Genomic DNA, 22,880 nt, shown 5'->3' on the forward strand with positions numbered 1-22,880 from the left:
AAAAAACGCTCATTAAAGACTTACCTGATTTCTACAAGGATTTCACCTCTCATCTCGGTGCCTGTTCCCCGGCATTCCGTACCCCGGCCCCTATGGGGAAAAAGACACTGCCATTAGTACATTAATGCATGGACACAAGGGGAACCTCTTATCAAAAAAACTTACCTGGAAGCCAAGCAAGTTTGGTTCTCACCAATCAGAAAATCCAGTGAAGTAACTGGATACCAACGCGCCCCTGCATCAGAAGCAGGATGGAGAGCTCGTCCTTCCAGACCCTAAGGTGAGACGCTACGAGAAATCACAGAAGGGTTTCGAGGAGGGTGAGAGGGGAAGTGGGAGGCCGATTGCATTACCCCGCAGACAGTTAATCCTCTATTTTCGCCCACAGAAGGATACTTCTGCGAGCCAGACAAGCCAGATTTGGGGGCCCGGTCCAGTCCGTCTTCCGAACCCTGCGCATCACCTTAGAAGAGGTCACAGCAGCGCGAACCAGGCCAGCACCTCTGTGGGAGTCAGGTGAGCGTAACACCAGGCTCATCTCAAGAAGGGTCAATGTGAGCTGTAGAGGAGTTACTCAAACTATTACATCAATTGTTTAATCAGGCAACCTTGTGTGTACGTTTATTTGAATACTTGTCACTGTGAATGTCTGTGTAAGCCTTCTTCAGAAGGGGCGATATAATAGTAACACAAATACACTCCAAAATACACACCCTCAATATTGCTAAATCAGTAAGTACCCTTTTGGGATGGAACACAGACACTTCTATACCCTCAGGTGACTTTAGTAACTAGGACACTGTGGACATTAATATACCACTGTTTACATATAGAACCAGACTTAAGAGAATGTCAAAGAAAAAGGTTATTCGAATAAAACAAGGGATCACACAAATACACTGAAGCAGGCAAGTACTTCTGTAAACCCCCTCAATGCAAAGTTAGTTAACCCTTTCCTGGAAGGAAGACTAAATACAATGTCAGCGGGAAGAAGAGTCATTCAGTGAGCAAGGCTAGGCCAAAGTCAATTGTGCAAAAGTCTAGGCGAGCTGAAGCACTTCTTGCAAGTAAAAGTCTTGCACAATGTTTTAGAAGTCTTTGTAGTAAAGAAGAAATCAAAGCAGGGCCACAAGCTCATTAGGCTTGTGAGGTAAAGAAGCTGTTCGCAATTCTACAGAAGCTACCACGACAAGTCTCAACTGAGAACAAGTGAGGTTACACAACAAGAGGGACATTCTTGGACTTTACAGTACCTTTCGTTAGAAGAAAAGGGCTTTGGCTGGCTTCTGTTCCTGTGCAGCTCTGCAGATCCTGTGTTCCTGGGCCTCAGTCGTGGGGACAAGAGGAAGGGCATCTGGAGGACTCCTGCACTGCAACGGGATGGTTGGGGACAGAAAAGGGTCAACTTCTATTCAGTGGCACTTCACAATTTCAGCTCCTCGCGGCTAAGCAAATAGCAACACTGCAGACTCTTGGCTGTCAAGATGGGCTTTCCTTGCATCTGTGGTCCAGCACTCTGTTAAGGTGGTTCAGGCTTGGTCAGTCCTGCTTCCTGGGAGTCTGGAGGATCTTCCTGGAGCTCTTGGCCAACTTAAAAGCAACGCACACGATCTGGTGTTCCTCTCCCTGGTTATTCAGTTCCAGCAGCAACTGCAGTGGAATTTCAACCAGCTCCGAGAGGATGTCCAGGTGGCTTACTTTGGAGTTGATTGGTCCTGCCAACTCAAGAGTAGAAGTCGTCCTTGCAGGGCTTCTCTAGTTGAGGCAAATTCAGAGCTTCAGCACGGCATCAGGGCTTCACCGGGCAAACCAACGGTCCAATGGTTGCAGCAGGTTCTCTTTCAAGTTGTTCTTCGGATTCCTTCATCCAGTGGTCAACTCTGCCTTCCAAGCAAAAAAGCCTCGTCTTTTATGCAGGTTTCTCCCATTCATTCCAGCCTAGCTGCCAGTCACTAAGCAGGGTGGCTGTCTTTGCCGGACAGCCAGCCAATCACCTAGGAGTGCATTCCGGTCTCCTAGGAGATGAAGCATAGGGAGTTTCGGGCACCTCCCTCACTTCATGTCCCCGCCAGGCACCTTGGAGCCAGAGGCGGGCTTCACTCATGAATCCCATCAGAGACAAAACAAAGACCAAACTTGGTTTGGCAAGCAGAGTAAAATCTCAAGAAGGACCTTTCCACAAAGAAATGGTGAAAGACGACTGGGGCCATTTTGACAAAAATGGCACCCACGAGTGCTTTACTGCAGATGCGAACACAGCCCACGGTAAAAGCACCCTATGGTAGTAAAAATGTAAACCACTGCCACCAACCATTAATTGTAGAAAGGGTTAACAAAAATGTTACATGAGAAGCTAGACAAAGGGGATACTAAGTAACCCCTGCAGCACCCCATTGTAAGATAGTGTGCGCTGGGTTTAGAAAGTTAAAAGTGTAAGTAAAGTCAATTTCACTTCAGTGCTCTTGGAAACAGTAATTTAGCCAAGAGAAGGTATTTAAACCTTGGGAAATCTAAAAAGACTGAAGGTGCTCTGTGACACCATGTAAAAGATGCCTATGGAGTTTGTCAGATTCCACAACCAAAAGAAACTGGTCAAATCACCAAAATTTGGTGGATGACAGGGAGGTAAAAGGGTCTCAGTCTCCAGGTTAAAAATTCAAGTCCCCAAAATCCAGCAAAGTTGGGGGTCTCCAAGGTAAAAAGGAATTCGCACATTTCTGAGAATTCTCCCTAACAGAGGGGTTACTTAGTATACCCTTGGTCTACCTTCTCGCGTAACATTTTTATGCTACCCTTTCTACAATTAATGGCTGGTTGCAGTGGTTTACTTTTTCCTACCATTGTGCGTTTGTACTGCAGGCTGAATCCTCAGCTGCAGTATTGCACCCATGGGTGCCCATTTTGTCAAAATGGCTCACTCTTCTGTTTGCCATTTCTTATTGGAAAGGTCCTTCTTGAGATTGAATCTGTGCACCAACCCAGGCTTGGTCCCTTGGTTCGTTTCGTCTTTGGCAGGATTCACTGGTGAGGCCCGCCTCTGGCTACAGTGCGTCTGGCTGGGCAGGAAGTGAGGGAGGTTCCCGAAACTCCCTGTGCTTAGTCTCCTTGATTACAGGAATGCACCCAAAGGGGATTGGCTGGCTGTCCTTGGAGGACAGCCACCGTGTGAGTGACAGCTAGGTTGCAAATTAATGGGAGAGAATTGCATAAAAAGTGAGGTCTTTTGCAAGGAAGGCAGAGTCCACCACTGGACAAAGGACCCAAAGGAGAAACTGGAAGAGAAGCTTGCTTCACCCTCCTGGACCGTTGGTTTGCCCAGTGAAGCCCTGCTGCAGTGCTGAAGACCCGAATTTCTGACGGACTAGAGAAGCCTGGAAAGGAGGACTTCTCTCCTTGGGTTGGTGGGACAAATCGACCCCAAGACGAACTTGCCTGGAACCCCTCTCTGCTGGCTGCACTAATTTGCTGCTGCAGGAACAGAGTGCAAGGGGACAGGAACCCCAGGACTACAGCATCACCTTCAAACCAGACCTCGAGCTCCAAGAAGATCCTCCAGACTCCTTTGAAGCAGGACTAACCAAGCCTGAGCCACAACAGAGTGCTGGACCCCAGAAGCAAGGAAAGTCCACAAGGTGCCCAAGAACCATGGTGGTGCCATTTACCGCAAAGTGCTGCTGATCTAAGTGTGCCCATTGCAGCTGCCGACCTTCAAACTGTAGTGCAGGAGTCTGCAGACGTCCTCCCTCTTATCCCCACGACTGAGGACCAGGAACAACAGGATCTGCAGGACTACAACAGGAACAAAAGCCAGCGGGACCCGACCCTACTGGATGAAATTACACTCCCAGCACTGACACCACAACAACGGGAGGAGCTAGAATCGGATCTCTCTGAATCCGAAATAGCCGAAGCCCTAGCGCAACTCCAAACAGGGAAAACACCGGGCCCTAATGGTTTCCCGGCCGAGACCTGGCAAAAACTTGGAGGGAATAAAATGGCGATCCCCCTTTACAGGATGTTTCTTGGCGCCCGCGACCAGGGCACCCTCCCACCTGACCTATGTAAAGCCACCATTGTGGTCATTCCCAAACCCGATAAGCCCCCGGAACAGTGCGCCTCTTATCGGCCTATCTCGTTAATTAACAGCGAAGCCAAGGTTCTGGCTAAGCTCCTTGCTAACTGGCTGCAATCAGTGATCCATACCTTGATCCACCCGGATCAATGTGGCTTTATGCCACACAAATCAACGCGTATGAACCTGCGCCGGCTCCATCTGGCGCTGGAGTGGGCCCCGATCATTGACACCCCTCTCGCCCTACTGGCAGTAGATTTTGAAAAGGCCTTCGACTCGGTTAGGTGGGACTGCCTTTGGGAAGTCATGCGGCGTATGGGGTTCGGAGACAGCTTCTTGAAATGGGTGAAATTACTCTACACTAACACTCGAGCGGAGGTCAGGGTGAATGGTTGGCCGTCCCGGTCCTTCCCGTTGGGAAAGGGCACGAGACAGGGCTGTCCCCTCTCTCCCCTTCTCTTTGCCCTGGCAATTGAACCTCTAGCCCTTTGGCTTCGCCAAGACGCTGCATGGACGGGGTTCAGATGGCCTGAAGGACATGAGGACCGCGTCTCCTTGTACGCAGATGACCTCCTGATTTACCTGGGGGACCCAGCTCGGTCCTGCCCCAAGGTGACGCAGATGCTTACCCGTTTTGGTGACCTTAGTGGGCTTAAAATCAATTGGGGAAAATCAGTTCTCTTCCCGGTGAAAGGCAATGTGCAGGCTGACCCTCGGGAATGTCCGTACCGAACAGAACCGCAAGGTTTTCGATACTTGGGGATCTGGGTGACCACAAACCTGAGTGAATACACACTACACAATTTTCAACCGGTCCTTGACTGTTTTGTCAATGACGTCCACCACTGGAGACTTCTTCCTCTTACGCCCATGGGAAGAGCCGCACTCTTTAAGATGATGACTCTCCCAAGGTTTCTCTATGTCTTACAAAATGCCCCACTAAAGATCCCAGACTCCGACTTTAGGCGGGTTGAATCCCTTTTTCGGGAACTAATATGGGGGGGGTGGTCAGCCGAGGATAGCGCCAACTAAGCTCCAAAGATCGGTCTGGGAAGGTGGGATAGGAGCTCCACGCCTCCAAACATATTATTGGGCTGCACAGCTGGCAGTGGTCAACGACCTGCTTCATGGAGATAGGGAACTCCCCCACATCAAGGCCGAGGTTGCAGCCATGCACGATACCGACCCATGGCAACTGCTATACCAAACTCTTCCGAGACCCCTTCCACCAATGACCACGGTTCATACTATTGTGGTTTGGAAACAGGCGCATAGATTCGTTGGGTGGGTTAATAGTGTAACTGTGGCACAACCCCTGTGGAGAAATTGTAACCTGCCCGAGATAAAGAAGCTTCAACCGTGGCCCCGATGGGTAAGGGCTGGGATTCTGAGGGTTGGGGACATTCTTGAGGAGGGGGACATAGCCTCGTTTGAAACTATCCAGCAAAAATTCCAACTCCCGGGCACTGAGCGATACCACTATGTACAGCTGGCCCACGCCCTAAGAAACCACATACCTGCAGGCACCAATATCCCGGATTACACACCAATAGAGCGTAACATATTACCAGCTCTCATCCCCACCAAATGCACCTCCATCCTATATAATGCTATTACATCCTTTGCTACGCCAGAACTCACGACCCTGAAAGCTAAATGGGAGGTGGATGTAGGGGTGATAGATCCAGAAAACTGGATCCAAGTACTAATGCACCCAAGGGAGGTGGCCGTTTCATCCAGGATTCGGCTGGTTCAATTAAAGATCCTGCACAGGGTCTATTACCCCAGGACGATACTATATAGATGGGAGAGAGCCTTGAACCCGAATTGTCTCCGCTGTGGGGATGAGGAGGGGACCTTCTTCCACATCCTGTGGGCATGCCCCCAAATCCGCACCTTCTGGAGTGAATGCTGTACTGTACTCGGCAATGTCTTGTGCGCATACACACAGCAGCGGGACTGATGAGGCGCAACATAGCGCAAAAATGGGGAGCCCCGAGTCCCCAACGATGGAGCAATGGGCAACAGATATGAACATTTGTGCCACTATAGAGCACAGAGTATATACTGCCAGAGGATGCCCTACTAAGGCGGACAAGATATGGGGAAGGTGGGAAGAGAATGGACCCTAGAACCGGCTGGACCCTGTTGTGTGCAGTGAGGGGGATATGGTTGGATTGCACTAAAACCTGGGGTAATGTCATGGGTGATTGATACTTGATCTGTTAATGTTTGAATTTTGGAAGGACATGCTAATCCACACAAGCTGTTGTGTTGTTTTGAATGTAAAACAATAAAAAAAGTTATTAAAAAACAAAAGCCAGCGGGAACCTTTTCTTCAGACTCAAGGTACTTTGTAACTAGGGGTACTTACCTCTTGTGTGTAGCTTGCTCTCACTGGAGACTTGCATTTGCTGTCCTTTGCAGAGCTTTGCCCTTCACACAGTCATTTCTTTTATAACAAAATGTTGCCCCATCTTCAAGAAGTGCCTCAGTTCCCCTAGACTTTGCTCAATTGACATTGGCTGTCCTGGCTCCCTGCAGACTCATCTTACCCTCCAACCTTGTGCTGATATGTCCCTCCAAACCTTAATTGTATAGCTGGGAAAAGGGTGAACCTATATTTCATTGGGGGATTGGAAAGTGCTTACCTGTTTTGAGAAACTTGCTTACCTTGGTTTCCTTCCCTAACCTTTTCCTTTTTTCCATGTTCTCAGTAGTGCATTTAAGTGTAAAAGGTGATATATTAATGTCCACAGTGTCCTAGCAATTGAAGTTACCTCAGGGTGTAGGAAGTGTCTCCATGCCATCCCAAAAGGCTACTTACTTTACTGAAGGAGTGTATTTTTTAAGTGTTGCATATTGCTCCCTCAAAAAAAAAAAAATAAAAAGGCTCATTTGAAAAACTTGACTTAAATAATTATTTTATTCAAGACATCTTGAGTAGAAGTGTTATTTGAATACCCGTCACTAAATCTCTATGTTACAACCCTGCAGCTCACATTGGCCCCGCTTGAGATAAGCCTGGCTGCTCAGTCACTACCAACTTGTTTAGTACAGGCCAATACCAAAAGGTTGGGAAACCTACTGTCAAGAGGACAAGGCTGGTGTAGCCTACCACAGGGTTACTACATACAATCTTGCCTAACGCCCTACACCAACCCCTCCTGATCCCATTGCCCCGACGCCCACTTTACCAATCTTCGTCCCTTTCATACCCATCTCCAGAGACAAGTTCCTTGACCTACTATCAGCCAGCAGACCCTCCGGGTCACCCCTCAACCCCTGACCCGCCTCTGTTCTGAAAGAAATATTATCCTCTACCTGCGCAGGAGAACATGCAAGAGCCATACTAAATGACTCCCTCACCTCTGGCATCTTTCCAGAAGCCTTTAAAATAGCGCATGTCAAGTGAATTCTAAAAAAGGCATCCCTCGATCCCCTTGGCCCTAATTACAGACCGATCTCCAACACCAGATTTCTCATGAAACTCATTGACCGGACTGCATACTCCAAACTGCTTCGTAGAATCCAAGAAACTCCTCGACCCCGCACAATCAGGCTTCAGACATGGAACAGAAACCACTCTGAAATCGATCTGGGATAATCAAGGTCACGGCAGACTGAGGGTTGCGCAGCGCTGATTACCCTCCATCTCACTGCAGCCTTGACACCGTTAACCATTCAATCCTCCTTGACCGTCTCCACTCCCTAGGAATCTGTGGTTCGGCACTCAAATGGATTGTCTCCTTCCTCAGCAACAGCAAACAAATTGGAATCCTCTCCCCTTTTGTCTCAACTGCTTGCGATGTGAACACTGAGTACCCAAGGCACATGCCTCTCTGCTCTTTTTCAACCTCTATCTGACCACTACCAGGAATCCTCCGCACATGCAACCTCTCCCCATTACAACTATGCCAAGGGTACTCAAATTATCAGAAGAATCCCCAAGACAAGCACCAACCCACCTCTACCTTGAAGCTTGTCTCCTTGATGTTGACAAATCATGGTGTGCAGCAATACTGCCCTTCTCCCACAACCGCTCACATGGCCCCTCTCCAATATAGTTAAAAACCTAGGCTGCACTAGACTCTGGCCTAAACCTCTCCCTTCAGATCAATGTTTCAAAATGCTGTCATTACCCCCCTCAAACTTCTTAAATGCATTTTTCCTCCTCTCCTACCCCAACAGACTTGCTGCTGTTATGTCAAGACTGGACTATGCCAATTCCTTATATCTGGGAGCACCAGCATACCAAATGAACAAACTCCAAAGAGCCCAAAACGCTGCTGCCAAACTCCTCGCCCCGGGACATAGACCACATCTACCCGCTCTCTGCACCCTCCACTGGCTCCCAGTCAGATGAAGGGCCACCTTCAAGACCCTATGCATTACCCACCGAGCAGTGCACAAGACTGGCCCGATGTACTTTGCGCTCTGAAACACTTGTGTATGAGCGCAATAGAAATAAAATATCAATACCTACAAAAGATAAAACCCTACTTCCCATCTCCCACCCTAAGATGAAGCACTGCCCTCTTTCTAGTGATTCCAACCTCTAATTCTGTCAGGATCGGAGGATCCTCCTTCTCAACCTTGGCCCCAACTCTGGAACTCTCCCCTCAGCACACACATTCGACACACCCAAGACTACATGGCCTTCCGCAAAGCTTCCCATAATGCTGATTAAGACCATATAAGGCTGCTGACGAATGTTCGAGAGCCCGAGCAATGATGCCACCGAATTAAGTCACTAATGAGTTTACTCTGAAAGCAGCAAACGCGCATTTGAAATCCCAATAGTGAGCTTGTTAGATCAAAACCTCCACCCAGACTCGCCTCTCCTATCACTATGCTCACTCTACACCAACACACAATAGAGTACAGCTACACCCCTCAATCAATTTTGGCCTAGTTGCTGACATACGAACAATACTTCATGAACTCAACATTGTGATAAAAAACAGCTATACCCCACGAAAATCGGCCTACCTGCACACATAAGCGTCCTACAGAGGCCTAACACAGCCAGAACCCAGTCTTGGTGACCAGCCTCCAGACTGCACACATTCAACTGATATCAAATACCACCACACCTAATGCTAGGATGCAGTTGCCATCAGACAATTGCATCATCTGCGCACATAATCGGTGCACCCAAGCACCCCATTACACCTTACTCTAGACTTACCTCAACTACGGTCCCAGGGGGTGTTCAACCGACCATCGCTTTGGGGTCATACCAATGATATATAGAGCGCTATATAAATAGCGAACATGTGTTAAGTGCTTCTTTGTTGTGCCGTCTAAGATTCAGAGTACTTGCCAACAGAACACATTTTCCTCTTAAGATGAGCCTGACTGCTCTGCCACACTACCAAGGTCCTGAGCTAGTATAGACCGATACGAAAAGTTGGGGGATCTACAAACCATAGCTTACTAAAGTCTTACTGCCAGTAGGACTTTGATAAAATCTTGCCTGTTGGGGGAGTTTTCCTAGTCTGCCAGGCAGAAAAATATGTGGATGAAGAATACACACAGTTGCTCGCTCTAGACAGAAAGGAGTGACACTATGCAAAATTACCAGGCACGGTCAGGTGGGACATGGGCAGTAAGCCAGGCAAGAGTCTGGTATTTCTCTATTTGAAAGGGACATGCCTGTGCTGTGCAATGGTGCACTCTACTCTCTCCCAGGGGCAGAAGAAGCACGCAGCACTAGGTGACTTTACTAACCTTGAAACGGCGAGCCAGGAACTTGTTCTTGATCTCCAGGAAGTTACCACGGTTCATCTCACCCTTAAAGGGTTCATTGAGGATGGCATAGCGTGCGTCATTCTGGATATCCTGCCAACGGGCATAACCATGACTAAAAAAGTGAAGTTAAGGAAAAAATAAAGCACAATGAAGTCTGAATTTATACAAAAGCCCTGGTCTCGCACTGACAATGCCCTCGGATGGCAATATCGCCACACTAAGCTACCAGACAATTCAACCAGTCCCAATACAACAGATTCTTTCTCTGGGTTGAATCCTGCTCACACTTCTACATTCACCACATATGAAGATACAAGCCTGAAAAAGCCACCACCAGACCCTATACTAAAGCCTTCCACCGTAGCATGAAGATGCACACATTTACACAAAAGTATTCAGTATTGCATTTTGTTCTGACATTAGCCAATACAGTTTCCTGCCATCACATGTAGAAAGCCACATTACGAGAATACTGCTGGTACCGCAGTAACAGATTCAGATGCTCTGAATTACTGTATGTAGCATTTGAAACTTTATTCATTTCCACCTCTGCTTGGGGCGTGGAAATTGATGAAGTGGATAATCCTGCACACTATCAAACAAGTAGTGTCATTTGCCCATCTCTACACTACAATGCAAAAAAGGGGTGACAAGATGGGCACTCAAAATGCCTGCTTTTTCACCCACTTTCGGTGATCAACTCTCCACTACAAATTTCTATCCTCGGAAGTTGAAGGGATGCACTAAAGCACCGTTTCATTAAAATGAAATATGAACATCTAGGAGGTGGAGGACTGCAGTGAGAGGTTGGGTAGGGGGTTCCAATTGAGATAAAATAGGAAGTAATTTACTTACACAGGAGTGGTTTACAGAATGTGAATCAATTATTCCTGGGAATGCCACTATACCACATGGCCCATAATCAAGTGGGCAGTGAACCATATTGTTTAAAATACTGACCATTTTTACTGCTACTGCCCTCAGTGAGGACCAACGTGCTATCTGGAGAACAGAGTGCAAAGGATACTTTATAATACCAGCCAACAGCCAGTAGTCATGCCGCCGATGCCAAATTTCGTATGTCTTCTTCGTCACTGTGGCCGCTCGCTCTTCGTTCTGCCACAATGAATGAAGCTCTAGAAACATTAAAGAAAATCTGTTCAGCTCTGGGCCTGGGGGAGAGGCTCATATTAGGATTGTAAATTGCATTCAACTCTTCCTGCGTCCCTTCCCCCGGCTATCAGCATTCCCTGAAGAGGGAACATTATTCAAGACCCTACTTTTCAAGCAGCACCGATGTTGCATCTGCAATTTTTTATTTTTTTAAAAAAGGAGTCACATTTCCTGCCCACCTGAAACTCAACCAACTTAGTATCTCTCCTATGACCCTCTACAGCCCACCACAATTCCATAACCACTCCGTGTTCCAGCTCCACAAATTCATATTCAGCAGTTACATGTTCTCACCAATTGTCAATAGCCTATGTTTAAATTTAAAATTGTAATAGCCTTTGTAATTCACTTTTATATATCGCAATAGCCCTTCTCTCCAACATTGCATTTAATATCAAACTGTTGACCAGCCCACAACCTCTATCTAAACCGAAAGTTCATATTTGTATGTACACACTCAGTGATGCCCTCTGCTGCATTTCTCGGCACTTACAGCTAGACACCGGTAGTATTGAAACACTTGTGTATGAGCATGATCGAAATAAAATATCAATATTGCAATAGCACATGCATGTACTGGAATTGCTCCACGCACTATTCCCAGCTGGCGCACTCAGTATTAGCAATATACTGAATTAGTACACGCCTATTTTACGCAGTACAGCGGTACCACCCGGCATCTACAGATTTAGATTTGTAATTCTAAACTTTTGTGAATGTCTGAAGTTTCTGCTTGCATTGCCAATTGCTGCTTTCGCAGCCTGCATACTCACCTATAGCTTTGAAAACAAATACAGCATATTCCCGCTATGTATCTCGGTACAGCTTCACCACCCCACCCTTACAGCCAGAGATCTGTAAACTGCTATAAGCTATACTTATGATGTAATTGCTACCCATGTTTACGCTAAATATCTGAAGTGTTTACTTTTAGTACTACATGCTGCTGTCGTAACCTGCCTGCCCACACACATCTATACTAGCCCGTCCCAATGCTATTGTTTATGCCTTCTCACCAGCATTACCCTCCATTGCACTAACCAGCAGCCTATCATCACCCGAGCTCACCTCCTCCCTTACAACTCCATGGCTCCTGACAGACTCACCATTTTGCTCAACATCTCTCCATCATTGAAGATCCAAAGGTTAGACATGGAACCTCTCACCAGTTTCACCTCACACCAAAACACAAGCAACTCACACTACACCATCCATCCATCCATCCATCCATCCATCCATCCATCCATCCCTCCATCCCTCCATCCCTCCATCCCTCAACACCATCTGCAGGAACCACCTCCTAGGCTATTGCACACCCAACCATACCACCTGCCTCGCCAGATCACACCCCTTCACCCACTACAAGCACCCCCCCCCCACCTAATCTTAAATGTGCTCTCATAAATGACAGATCCTCGTAGCTCACTCTAGAAATCCAGCTAGCCCAACAATTATTGCAGCGTGGACAGGACCTGGAGCGACAACATCGCCTGCGGACTCACCAGAGCAGAGGACTGCCAAGCCTCACCCGTCGGCAGTAAACTGTCCGTATCAATCCTGGTCAACGAGAACATCAGGCATTTATCCCCAGTCGTCGCCGGAGCCAAAACGGTCAACGGCATCGGAGCTGGTAGAGAAACCGTCGACAACGGGACTCCTGTCTATGACTTAGTTGGAACCACAACCTGTGGTGTAGATTTTCCAGGCAATCCACCCTCTCCCCCCCCCCCCACACCTCCCGTCTGCCTGGCCCCACTGGACCTGTGTTTAGACTCCCCCCTGCTCGCGGACGACCTGTGATGGTCCCCTGAAGAGGAGAGTTTTGATGACGAGTCCATCTTGGCCTTCACCTGCGACGCCGACTTCTCGGGCCTACCTCCAGACCCTCGGTACTGGTCCGATCGACCAAGCTTGGACAAAGACGCCCCCCTTATACAGGTGTTTACTCGAAGAGGAGCGACCCCTCTTCCCGACCTCCGCCCCAGGGGCAGGCAGGGACTTCTTAGCCGGAGGCTCGTCGCCCGGCGATGATCAGCCACTTGAACAGGCCTTTCAGATGCCAGGCTACGAACCGACCCCACCTCAGAGGAAGGTAGATACCCTCATTCAGCCAACACACCAACGGCCGATTGCGGTCCTTAAGTGTCTTCTGTGAAAACCCTTTACAGATCTCGCAAGAATCGGCCGAGTGATGGGGGTAAAGGCAATAGAGGCAGTCCAAATGCCAGTCTCCCTTATACACCTTGCTCAGCCCGCAAGTAGCACAGGGCCGGAACAAAGTTTTTCCTGAAGACACTGCAAAAAACAATCACACAAGCATGTGCAGAAACCACGAGCACGAGGTGAGCCCAACACTTGGGAGACGGTTGAAATATGAAAGGAAGCCACTTCACAGCACCGAAGGTAGACAGGAGAAATGTGCTGTGGCGTCTTTAGACGCCTCCAGAGCATTTGACTCGGTGCGCTGGAAATGGCTACTAGCCACCCTGTCAAAAATGGGAATGGGGCCCAGTTTCATTAAATGGGTCACACTCATCTACACCGACCCAGCGGCCAGGGTGCGCATCAACAACACCTTTTCACACAAATGGAGGCTATCCCGAGGCACTAGACAGGGCTGCCCCCTATCCCCCATGCTGTACATTATTGCCATCGAACCCGTTGCAGCATACATTAGGCAGGAATATGGAGATGCGGGCATTAACATAGACGGGGTTACCCATTTGCTCTCTATGTATGCAGATGACATGCTCCTCTACCTGAGAAACCCCGAACACATACTGCCCTATATATTGGAGACTTTAGAAGGGTTTCACAGAGTCACAGGGATTCAAATAAACCACAGTAAATCCTGCCTGTTTCCCCTAGCGGCCCTAAGCGGGCTGGGGGCTAAAGAGCTCCCCACACTAACCTTAAAATGGGAACCCACCACCTTCAAATATTTGGGTATCGCGATCCATCGAGACCCCAATAGGGAACATGCTCTCAACACACTCAGAGCTAAGGAAGGACTAGTGAAATCAATGGACTTCTGGGGCAGGCTCCCGCTATCGGTGGCCGGCAGAGTGGGACTGCTCAAAATGGTAGCATTACCCAGACTGCTCTATCACTTTACCAACGTGCCATACAATACACCACGACAATTCTTTAACGACCTGCATAAGCTCTGTAGGAAATTCCTATGGCAGGAAGGAAGGCACAGAGTCGCCCTGGACACGATGCAGAGACCCTATGACAAAGGCGGCCTAAAGGTCCCCAATTTCGAACTTTACTATCTGGCTGGACAGCTGAAACATGTGATTCAATGGATGGCAGACGACGCCTCCACCGATACCCGCCTGCTGCAGCCAGGAACCACCCAAATACTGCTAAGAGACCTGCTATGGGCTAAGTCAGGCCACAAAAACCGGTACCCGTATCTGATCCTACTCGGGATCGAGATTTGGAAAAGAACATGCAAAGCCATGGACCTAAAAGACCCTTACTCCCCACAGATTCCGATAGCTGCAATCATGGCAAACAGACCGGGGAGTCAGAAAATAATTAGGGACACATGGGAGCTATACGGCGTTGCCACCGTGGGGGACCTGGTGGACGAACAGGGCATCTTGACCTTTGCTGAACTACATGAGGTCTCAGGAATACACACGGGACAGTTCCTACTGCACAACGCTGTAGTAAAAAGTTTAGCTTCCCGTTGGCCATCAACGTAAAACTTAGACACTGGACACGAAGGGATCGAGAGCCTGCTAGCGGCAGCAGAGGGGGGTCATGAGACCTCTAGGATCTATGAAACGCTGCTTCACAACGCTGCACAGCACGACCTCAAGTGCAGGGCGAAGTGGGAAACGGAACTCGGATTGCAATTCGAGGATACAGAGTGGGAAACCATCACTGGATACCACAAAAAAGTATCTAGAAATGCCAGGTTCCAGCTGATACAATTCTACATAACGAACAGAGCATACCTCACACCTGATATCCTCTCTAAATTCAGCAGAGCCAGCACCACGGGATGCCCAAAGTGTAACGAACCCCAAGCGAACATGACCCATATGTTCTGGGAGTGCCCCACTATACAGTCCTTCTGGGCACAAATCAAAACCAAGGTTGCCGAGGCCGACATCACCCTGGAGGTGCAAACACCCACAGCATGTATTCTGGGCAGATATCCCGGGAAGAGGAAAAACAGGCCACTGAATAGGCTAAAAGACCTAATGTATATACTCGCGAAACGACGCATAGCCATGGGTTGGAAGCACCCCGGGCCCCGAGCTTAGCAACATGGTGGGAAGACCTCCACAAATGGACACAGGCCGAAACTGGGGCCTGGGAGATCGCCCAACGTCAACAAGGACAGGATTCCTCAGACGATCTAATGCAATGGGTGGAGCTCACGGTGACGCTATTCAGCCCCAAGATGGTGGACTCCTCGGGCGAAAGCACGACCATTCCAGACTGAAAAAACATATATATAATTTATGGTGTAGTTAGCAACGGCCTGGATAGGCGGGAGGGAGGTAAAAGAAGGGAGGGAGGGTGTTCTAAGGGAGTTATATGAGGCCGTGTTGAGGCCCTGCTGGTTGTACTGTTATAAAATGCAATAAATATATATAAAAAAAAAAAAAAATGAAAGGAAGCCACAGGGGTGGGGCTATTTATACCCTACGTCCTATTGGTGGTGGCTAAAGCACCCAAAAAGGACATTGATAGGACACTGAAGTGTCGTAGTTTTCCATACGAAAACGCTAAGTTAAAATGACTGAGGTTCCCAGCCTGACGGGGAATATACACAGCATGTGAATCCATGAAAGATCCAATGCTTGAGAAATGCCATCATACCCAGAACACAACTTAACATTAGAGAACTCACCTCACTACCTTTCCCTTCAGGGGAACTCATGTCTGTCAAATGACCCATCTCCACCCAAATTACAATATTAATACACCTGATCTACAGACCCCTGACCCAATCTTGACCTTTGAAGATGACATCTTTACAGATGACATCTTTAACTTATTGTCAAACCACAACAAACATCCAAAATCCTGTTAATCGGAGACTTCAACCTAGGATACAAAGATCCATTAGACACCCACGCATCTACCATTGAACAATCCCTCCTCAATCTATGTTTCCTCCAGCTCATATCTGAGCCATCCCACTGCAAATGCAGAACGCTCGACTGGATCGCCAACCTAAACTGCAACCTTAGCCTACTCTCCAACACCCCATGGGCCTGGTCTGACCAGCACATCATCCAATGTGAACTAGAAGCAATCCCCTCATTCAAACACCACCTGCCCAAGCTCCTCCAGCCATTACTAGAAACAAAAAGGCCATCACCCTGGAGACCCTGCGTCCCCCACATCCAGCCCATCATAAGCCCGACAGCCCCCAAGGAAAGCAAAAAGAGCCTTAAAAACCAAATGGAAGGACTGTGCACCCCAAAACATGGCCCTATTTAAAACCGCTGCTACTAACTACAAAACAGCCATTGTTAAAACCAAAAGTGACACCTTTAACAATAGAAATCTAAATGCCAAATCCGATGTAAAGGAACTCTTAATTATTAGAGAAATGGAAGCGCCCATACCACCCCAATCCACTTGTGACAATGATGCCACCTGGTGTGCCCACATCCAGAAAGCACTCTGACAAAATAGCACTCCTCCAGACCAAAATAGAAAACAAAAGAAAACTCCTAGCCTCCAAAAGCACCAACACTGCCACCCCTACCCAGCGCAAACCTACCACAGACCTCTTCAATTTTTCATTCGTCACCACCACACAGGTAGAATCAATTATTGCCAGCATCAAACCCTCTAAATGTGAAGGAGATCTATGCCCAGCCTCCATTATTAAATAAGGAGCCAAAAACTTCCCACCTTTCATCACCTCTTATCAATTCCTCCTTTGCATCATGTACTGTCCCCAAGAATCTTAAAGACGCATGGGTCAAACCCCTGATTAAGAAACCCACTCTAGACCCCCAACATTCCCACAAACTACCGCCCCATCACCACCTTCCCATTTCTGCTAAAGATCCTTGATAAAGCAGCCTACATCCAAATTCAGAACCACCTCGAATCACACAACTTTCTAGGCCTCCGAGAATCGGGCTTCAGAACGAGACACGGCACAGAGACAGCCCTTCTCGACCTGAAGATCCAAATGGCCAAAGACAACGGCCTCCCATCCCTCCTCCCCCCCCTCCTCCTCCTGCTAGACCTCTGCTGCCTTCGACCTAGTCGACCACAGCATACTAACCTCACATCTTACCACCAGCCGCCTCCTCACCCAATGCAGCCAAATGGATACAATCCTTCCTTTCCGAAAGATCCACAAGTCTTCTCAGACACTGCAGCAGCTGAACCCTCACCCATTACCTATGAAGTACCAAGGCTCCTGCGTATTCCCCCACATTCTAACATCTTTACCAAGATGTTATTCGACGACCTAGACGACATGAATGTCCCATACACCAACTACGCTGATGATACACAGATCCTCATCACGCTCACAGGCATATACGTGACTGACTCCTCCCGCCTCAATGAAATCTACAACAAAATCCAGGACTGGATGGCCAAGCACGGTTTGTGTCTCAACAACGACAAAACCGAGCTTTTACTCATTGGCTGCAGGCAAAGACTAATCAAACTCAACCCACAATACAACGCCTTCAACATAGATGGAAACATCAATGTCACCAAAAACGCCAAAACCTTGGGGGGTCTACCTCGACTCCATTTTAGCTCTCTCAAAACAAATGAACGCCACAGCCTCGGCCTACACTACCAAGTTAATAATTGCCTGCAGACCATTCCTGTCTACACCAAGCTGCATCATACTGTCAAGAGCCCTAATCTTATCAGAAATAGACTACTGCAACTCCCTCTACCTAGGCACTAGCAAACAAAATATCCACAAGCTTCAAATCCTCCAAAACAATGCTCTTCGAGTAGCTCTAAACATACCACGTCACAACCACATAACCTATTCCAGACAGCCAAAGTAAAATCTTGGCTCCTCACCCAATCCAACCCCACATCCATCCTACCACAGCTTGTACATCTTTTCCAAATTCTAGATAATTAACACCCTAGATGTACAAATATCTTGTGTATATTCTGTATAAATGACTGCCACAGACTATCAAGCTACCTACTACACCTCACCCTCATCTTATTTATTAATGTTCACCCTTTTATGTATATTACTCTATCTGCATATGCTACTGCACCTAAAACGACATCTGCACCTTCTATTGTATCAATTGTACCACATTTGTAACTAACCTGTATGTAAAATTAACCAATTTCAAGCACCCAATCACCTCAGGGACAATTGTATTTACTGTACCGTGTAAATGTATAAACATGTATGTAACTCCTACCAAGTCAAGCGCCTAGCTACCTCAGGGTTCAGCGCGCTCTATAAGCACCAGTGAAACTCCCTTGACCATAGAGGACAGCAGTCTTGGCGATGGGCCCCAACTTCAGCCCACTGTGATCCAAATCCACCAGTAACCCCTCAGGCAGTGAACAACGGCTACCCTTGAGCAGCAACCGACTTGTCGATGGTGCAGCACGTTAGGACAGTTTTTCTGAAGTCCAACTAAGAGCTATGTAAAACCATTCAACTGAGACGGTACAAGACTCCACTCTTAGTATAAGGCTGTACCATCAGAGTTTGTTGGTAGCGTAGACCAAGCAGCCAGGCTCATTTTAGGAGGGAGAGAGGGCTGTACAATCTGCACAAATGTAATTGTAATACAAATGGTTCAAAGAAATACTGACACTATGTATTGCCGAAGAGAACAATCACACAAAGGAATTTCCCACCCTAGATGTCAGGGAAAGGAACAAGAAAGGACAAGGAACACTAAAATGGAAAAAAAGACGGAAATATTGTATTTAGTAACCCTGTGGGAGACTACACCAGCCTTGTCCTCTTGGCAATAGATACCCAACTATTGGTATAGGCCCGTACTACACAAGTTGGTAGAGTGACTGAGCAGCCAGACTCATCTAAGAGGGATAATTGTGAGCTGTAGAGATGTAACAGATTCACAGTGACAAGTACTCAAATAACACATACTCAAGGTTTATCAAAATAATGTATTAATTTAACAGTCAGTTTTAAAATAAGCCTTCTTTAGAAAGGGCAATATGCAACAATGAAATACACTTCAGAAATACACTCCTTCAGTTTCAGTTAAGTAGATACCCTTTTGGGATGTGTCGCACACTTCCTATCCCCTGAGGTGACTAATTGCTAGGACGCTGCGGACAGTGATAGATCAACACTTAATGCAATACTGAGGTTGTGGAAAAAGGAAAAGGTTAGGGAAGGAAAGGAAACAAAGGTTAACAAGTTTAGATTAACCCTTTCCCAGCAATACAAGTAACTTATGTATGACCTAGGAGGGACAGAAAAACACGAAGTCAAAGGGTCCGAAGAGTCTGCAGGGAGCCAGGACAGCCAATGTCAATTGAATAAAGTCTAGGGGAGCCGAGGCACTTCTTGTAGATGGCACAAAAGCCTTGCACATTGTTAAAATAGAGAGAGTTTGTAGTTGGGCCACAAGCTGGGAGTCTTTTGAAAAGCAAAGATGCAAGCAACTCTACAAAAGGCAGCTAGTGCACGTCTCCAGTGAGAACAAGCAAGCTACTAGCAACAAGAGGCAAGTACCCCTAGTAAAAAAGTATCCTGCTGGCTTCTGTTGAGGTTGCAGCCCTGCAGTTCCTGTGTTCCTGGGCCTCAGTTGAGGGGACAAGGACGTCTGTAGGACTCTCGCACTGCAGTTCGAAGGTCGACAATGGACCAGATCAGCAGCTCTTCACGGTTTCAGCTACGGGCAAATGGCACCACTGCAGTTCTTGGACACCTTGTGGGCTCCCCTTGCTTCTGGGGTCCAGCACTGAGGTGGCTTAGGCTCGTCACCCTGCTTCGGGAGGGTCCTCTGGAAATTCCTGGAGCTCTGGTCCGGCTTAAAGATGATGCACTCGTTCCGGGTGTTCCTGTCCCCTGGCACTTGGTTCCAGCAGCAGTGAAGTACAGCCAGCCGAGAGAGGGATTCCAGTCAAGTGCGTCTTGGGGTCAGTTGGTCCCACCAACCCAAGGGAAGAAGTTGTCAGTTCCGGGCTTCTCTAGTCTATATGTCATTTGGATCTTTAGCACTGCAGCAGGGCTTCAACACGCAAAATAATGGCCCAGGAAGGTGCAGCAAGCTTCTCCTCCAGTTTCTTCTTGGTTCCTTTGCCCAGTGGTCGACTTCCTCCTCTCCAAGAGACCTCACCTTTTATGCAGGTTTCTCCCATTCATTCCAGCCAAGCTGCCAGTCACAGCAGGGTGGCAGTCCTTGCTGGACAGCCAGCCGACCAATCACCTTTGGGTGCATTCCTGTAACCTAGGGGATTAAGCACAGGGAGTTTACGGCACCTCTCACTTCCTTCCCCTGCCAGACATACTGGAGCCAGAGGTGGGCTTCACCCGCGAATCCCGCTAAAGGCAAAAAAAGGGACTAAATCTGGTTTGGCGCGCAGAGTGCATCTCAAGAAGGGCCTTTGCACAAAGAAATGGCGAAAAAAAGACGACTATGGCCATTTTGACAAAATGGGCAGGCACCCATGGGTGCTTTACTGCAGCTGCAAACACAGCCCATGGTAAAAACTCCCAATGGTAGCTAAAAGTAAACCACTGCCACCAGCCATCTATTATAGAAAGGGCAACACAAATGTTCCATGAATAACTAGACAAAGGGGATACTAAGTAACCCTTCCAGCACCCTATTATGAGATTGTGTGCTGGTCTAGAAAGTTAAAATACAAGTAAAGTCAATTAAACAGTTTATCCAAGAGAAGGCATTTAAACATGGGGAAATCTGAAAGACTTTGAGGACTTGATTTTTTTTACCTGGAGAGAGCCTTCCCCCCCCCCCCTCTCTCTGATGCATTTTGATGTGCATTTTACTCTTGTGTTATTCGATTATGTAGTTTTAGACATCTCCATAGACATCTTTTCATGTGTGTCGCACAGCACCCTCAGTGCAGTGGCACAGGGAAGCCTTTTAGGCTGTCACAAGGTTTAAATACCTTCTCTGGGATGAACTACTGTTTCCCAGAGAAAGTAAAGTGAAATTGACTTTACTAGTCTTTTCAAATTCCTAGACCCAGCACACCCTATCTTACAATAGAGTGCTGGAGGGGTTACTTAATATCAACCCCCCCCCCCCATGTCTAGTAACTCATGTAGCAGTCAAATACTACCCTTTCCTCTCGAAATGGCTGGTGGCAATGGTTTTACAACTACCATGATTTTTCCTGACCGCGAACACCAGTAGCATTAAATCACAGGTGCCATGTTTTTCAAGATGGCATCCGAGCCCCCTTTGTTTAAACAGGTCCCAGTGGTCTTTTTTCGTCATTTCTTTTTGGAAAGGTCCTCCTAGAGTTTCTCTCCCCGCCAAACCAGGTTTGGTCTCTTTGTTCCATCGCCTTTGGCGGGCTTCAGGACTGAAGACTGCCTCTGGCGCCTGGGTGTCTGGGGTGGGCAGGAAGTGAGGGAGGTGCCCAAAACTCTGCTTAGTCTCCTAAGAGACCCAAATGCACACTCCGGCAAGGACAGCCACCCTGCTGGGGGAGTGGCAGCTAGGCTGGAATGAATGGGAGGAAACTGGATAAAAGGCAAATCTATTGGCTTGGAAAGCAGAGTCGACTACTGGAACGAAATAACCAAAGACTAGCTTGAAGAGGACAGCTACTGCAACTCCTGGACCGTTTGTTTGCCTGGTGAAGCCCAGCTGCAGGTCCGATTCGCTAAGTTCGACTGAAGCCTTGCAAGGACGACTTCTCCCTTTGAGTTGGTGCGACCAATCAACTCGACACTAAGCCACCTGGATACCATTCTCAGAGCTGGTTGTATTTTCCTCAGAGTGCTGCAAGAAACCGAATAACCAGGGAAAGGGACACCAGTTTGTGTGCTTGTCTACAGCTACCAGAATCGAAGATTTGCGAGTGCCATCTTTTTGACGAGTCCTTGCGCAGTGCAGGCGCCCCCCCCCCCCCCCCCCGACGTCCTACTGCTTGTTCCCCACGACTGATGCTCAAGAACAGCGAGATCTGCAGGAAATGCCAGGAACAGACGTCTTCAGCTGCATCTTTTTCTTCATTGTTAAGGTACTGTGAATCGAGAGAGTACTTACCTCTCACTGTGAAAGTGCTCGAAACTTTCTCAACTTGCAGGCCCAATCAGCTTGTGACCCAACAGACGCTTCTTTTACAAACTACTTCGGAGAACTTCGGCAAAGACTTTTACGTTTAACTACCAAAACTGCTTTATCCTATACAAGACTTTAGCCTATTGACTTTGGCCTAATCTATTGCATTGAATCAACTACTCTGGTGAACTCAAAACATATGCACTGTTTAAGAATACTTGTAACTTTCATTTTATTAACCTATGCCATTTTGCTCCTCCATCAAAGTAGTTTAAATGGCTCAAAATCTTATAGTATAAAGTACTGAAGTATATTTGTGTGTGCTATATATTGCCTTCTATTGAATGTGTTTATAACTGACTGTAAAATAAATTAATAAGTTTCACTAAGAAACCTCGAGTACAAGAGTCTATTTGAATATTTGTAATTGTAGACCTCTGTGTAACCTTATTACAAGCTCACATTCCCTCTTGAGATAAGCCTGGCTGCTCAGCTCCGCTACCAAAAACTGTAGTACAGACTTATACCAAAGGTTGGTTTTGCTTACACCTGTAGTCTTAGTTGTGTGTAGTGGTCTCAAAGGGTACTGCATACAAACTCTGCCCAACACTGCCAGTACACTTAAGGTGCTGTGTGTCACAATGTCAAAAGATGAT

The 22,880-nt window shown here is 47.5% G+C and overlaps 1 protein-coding gene across 2 annotated transcripts in view; it reads right to left on the reverse strand.

Moving 5' to 3' along the window:
• Positions 1–22,880, reverse strand: part of CHD4 (chromodomain helicase DNA binding protein 4) — a 497,532-nt gene that overhangs the window by 35,374 nt on the left and 439,278 nt on the right. For both annotated transcript variants that reach the window (XM_069650684.1, XM_069650685.1), the window contains exons 36-37: positions 10,854–10,962; positions 9,806–9,938 (exon numbers count right to left, since the gene is read on the reverse strand). In XM_069650684.1, coding sequence (XP_069506785.1) covers positions 9,806–9,938; positions 10,854–10,962 — 242 coding nt within the window. The remainder of the gene's footprint in view (positions 1–9,805; positions 9,939–10,853; positions 10,963–22,880) is intronic.

This window comes from Ambystoma mexicanum, chromosome 3p (assembly GCF_040938575.1).
Source record: "Ambystoma mexicanum isolate Mex_15411 chromosome 3p, UKY_AmexF1_1, whole genome shotgun sequence".
Taxonomy (NCBI): Eukaryota; Metazoa; Chordata; class Amphibia; order Caudata; family Ambystomatidae; genus Ambystoma; species Ambystoma mexicanum.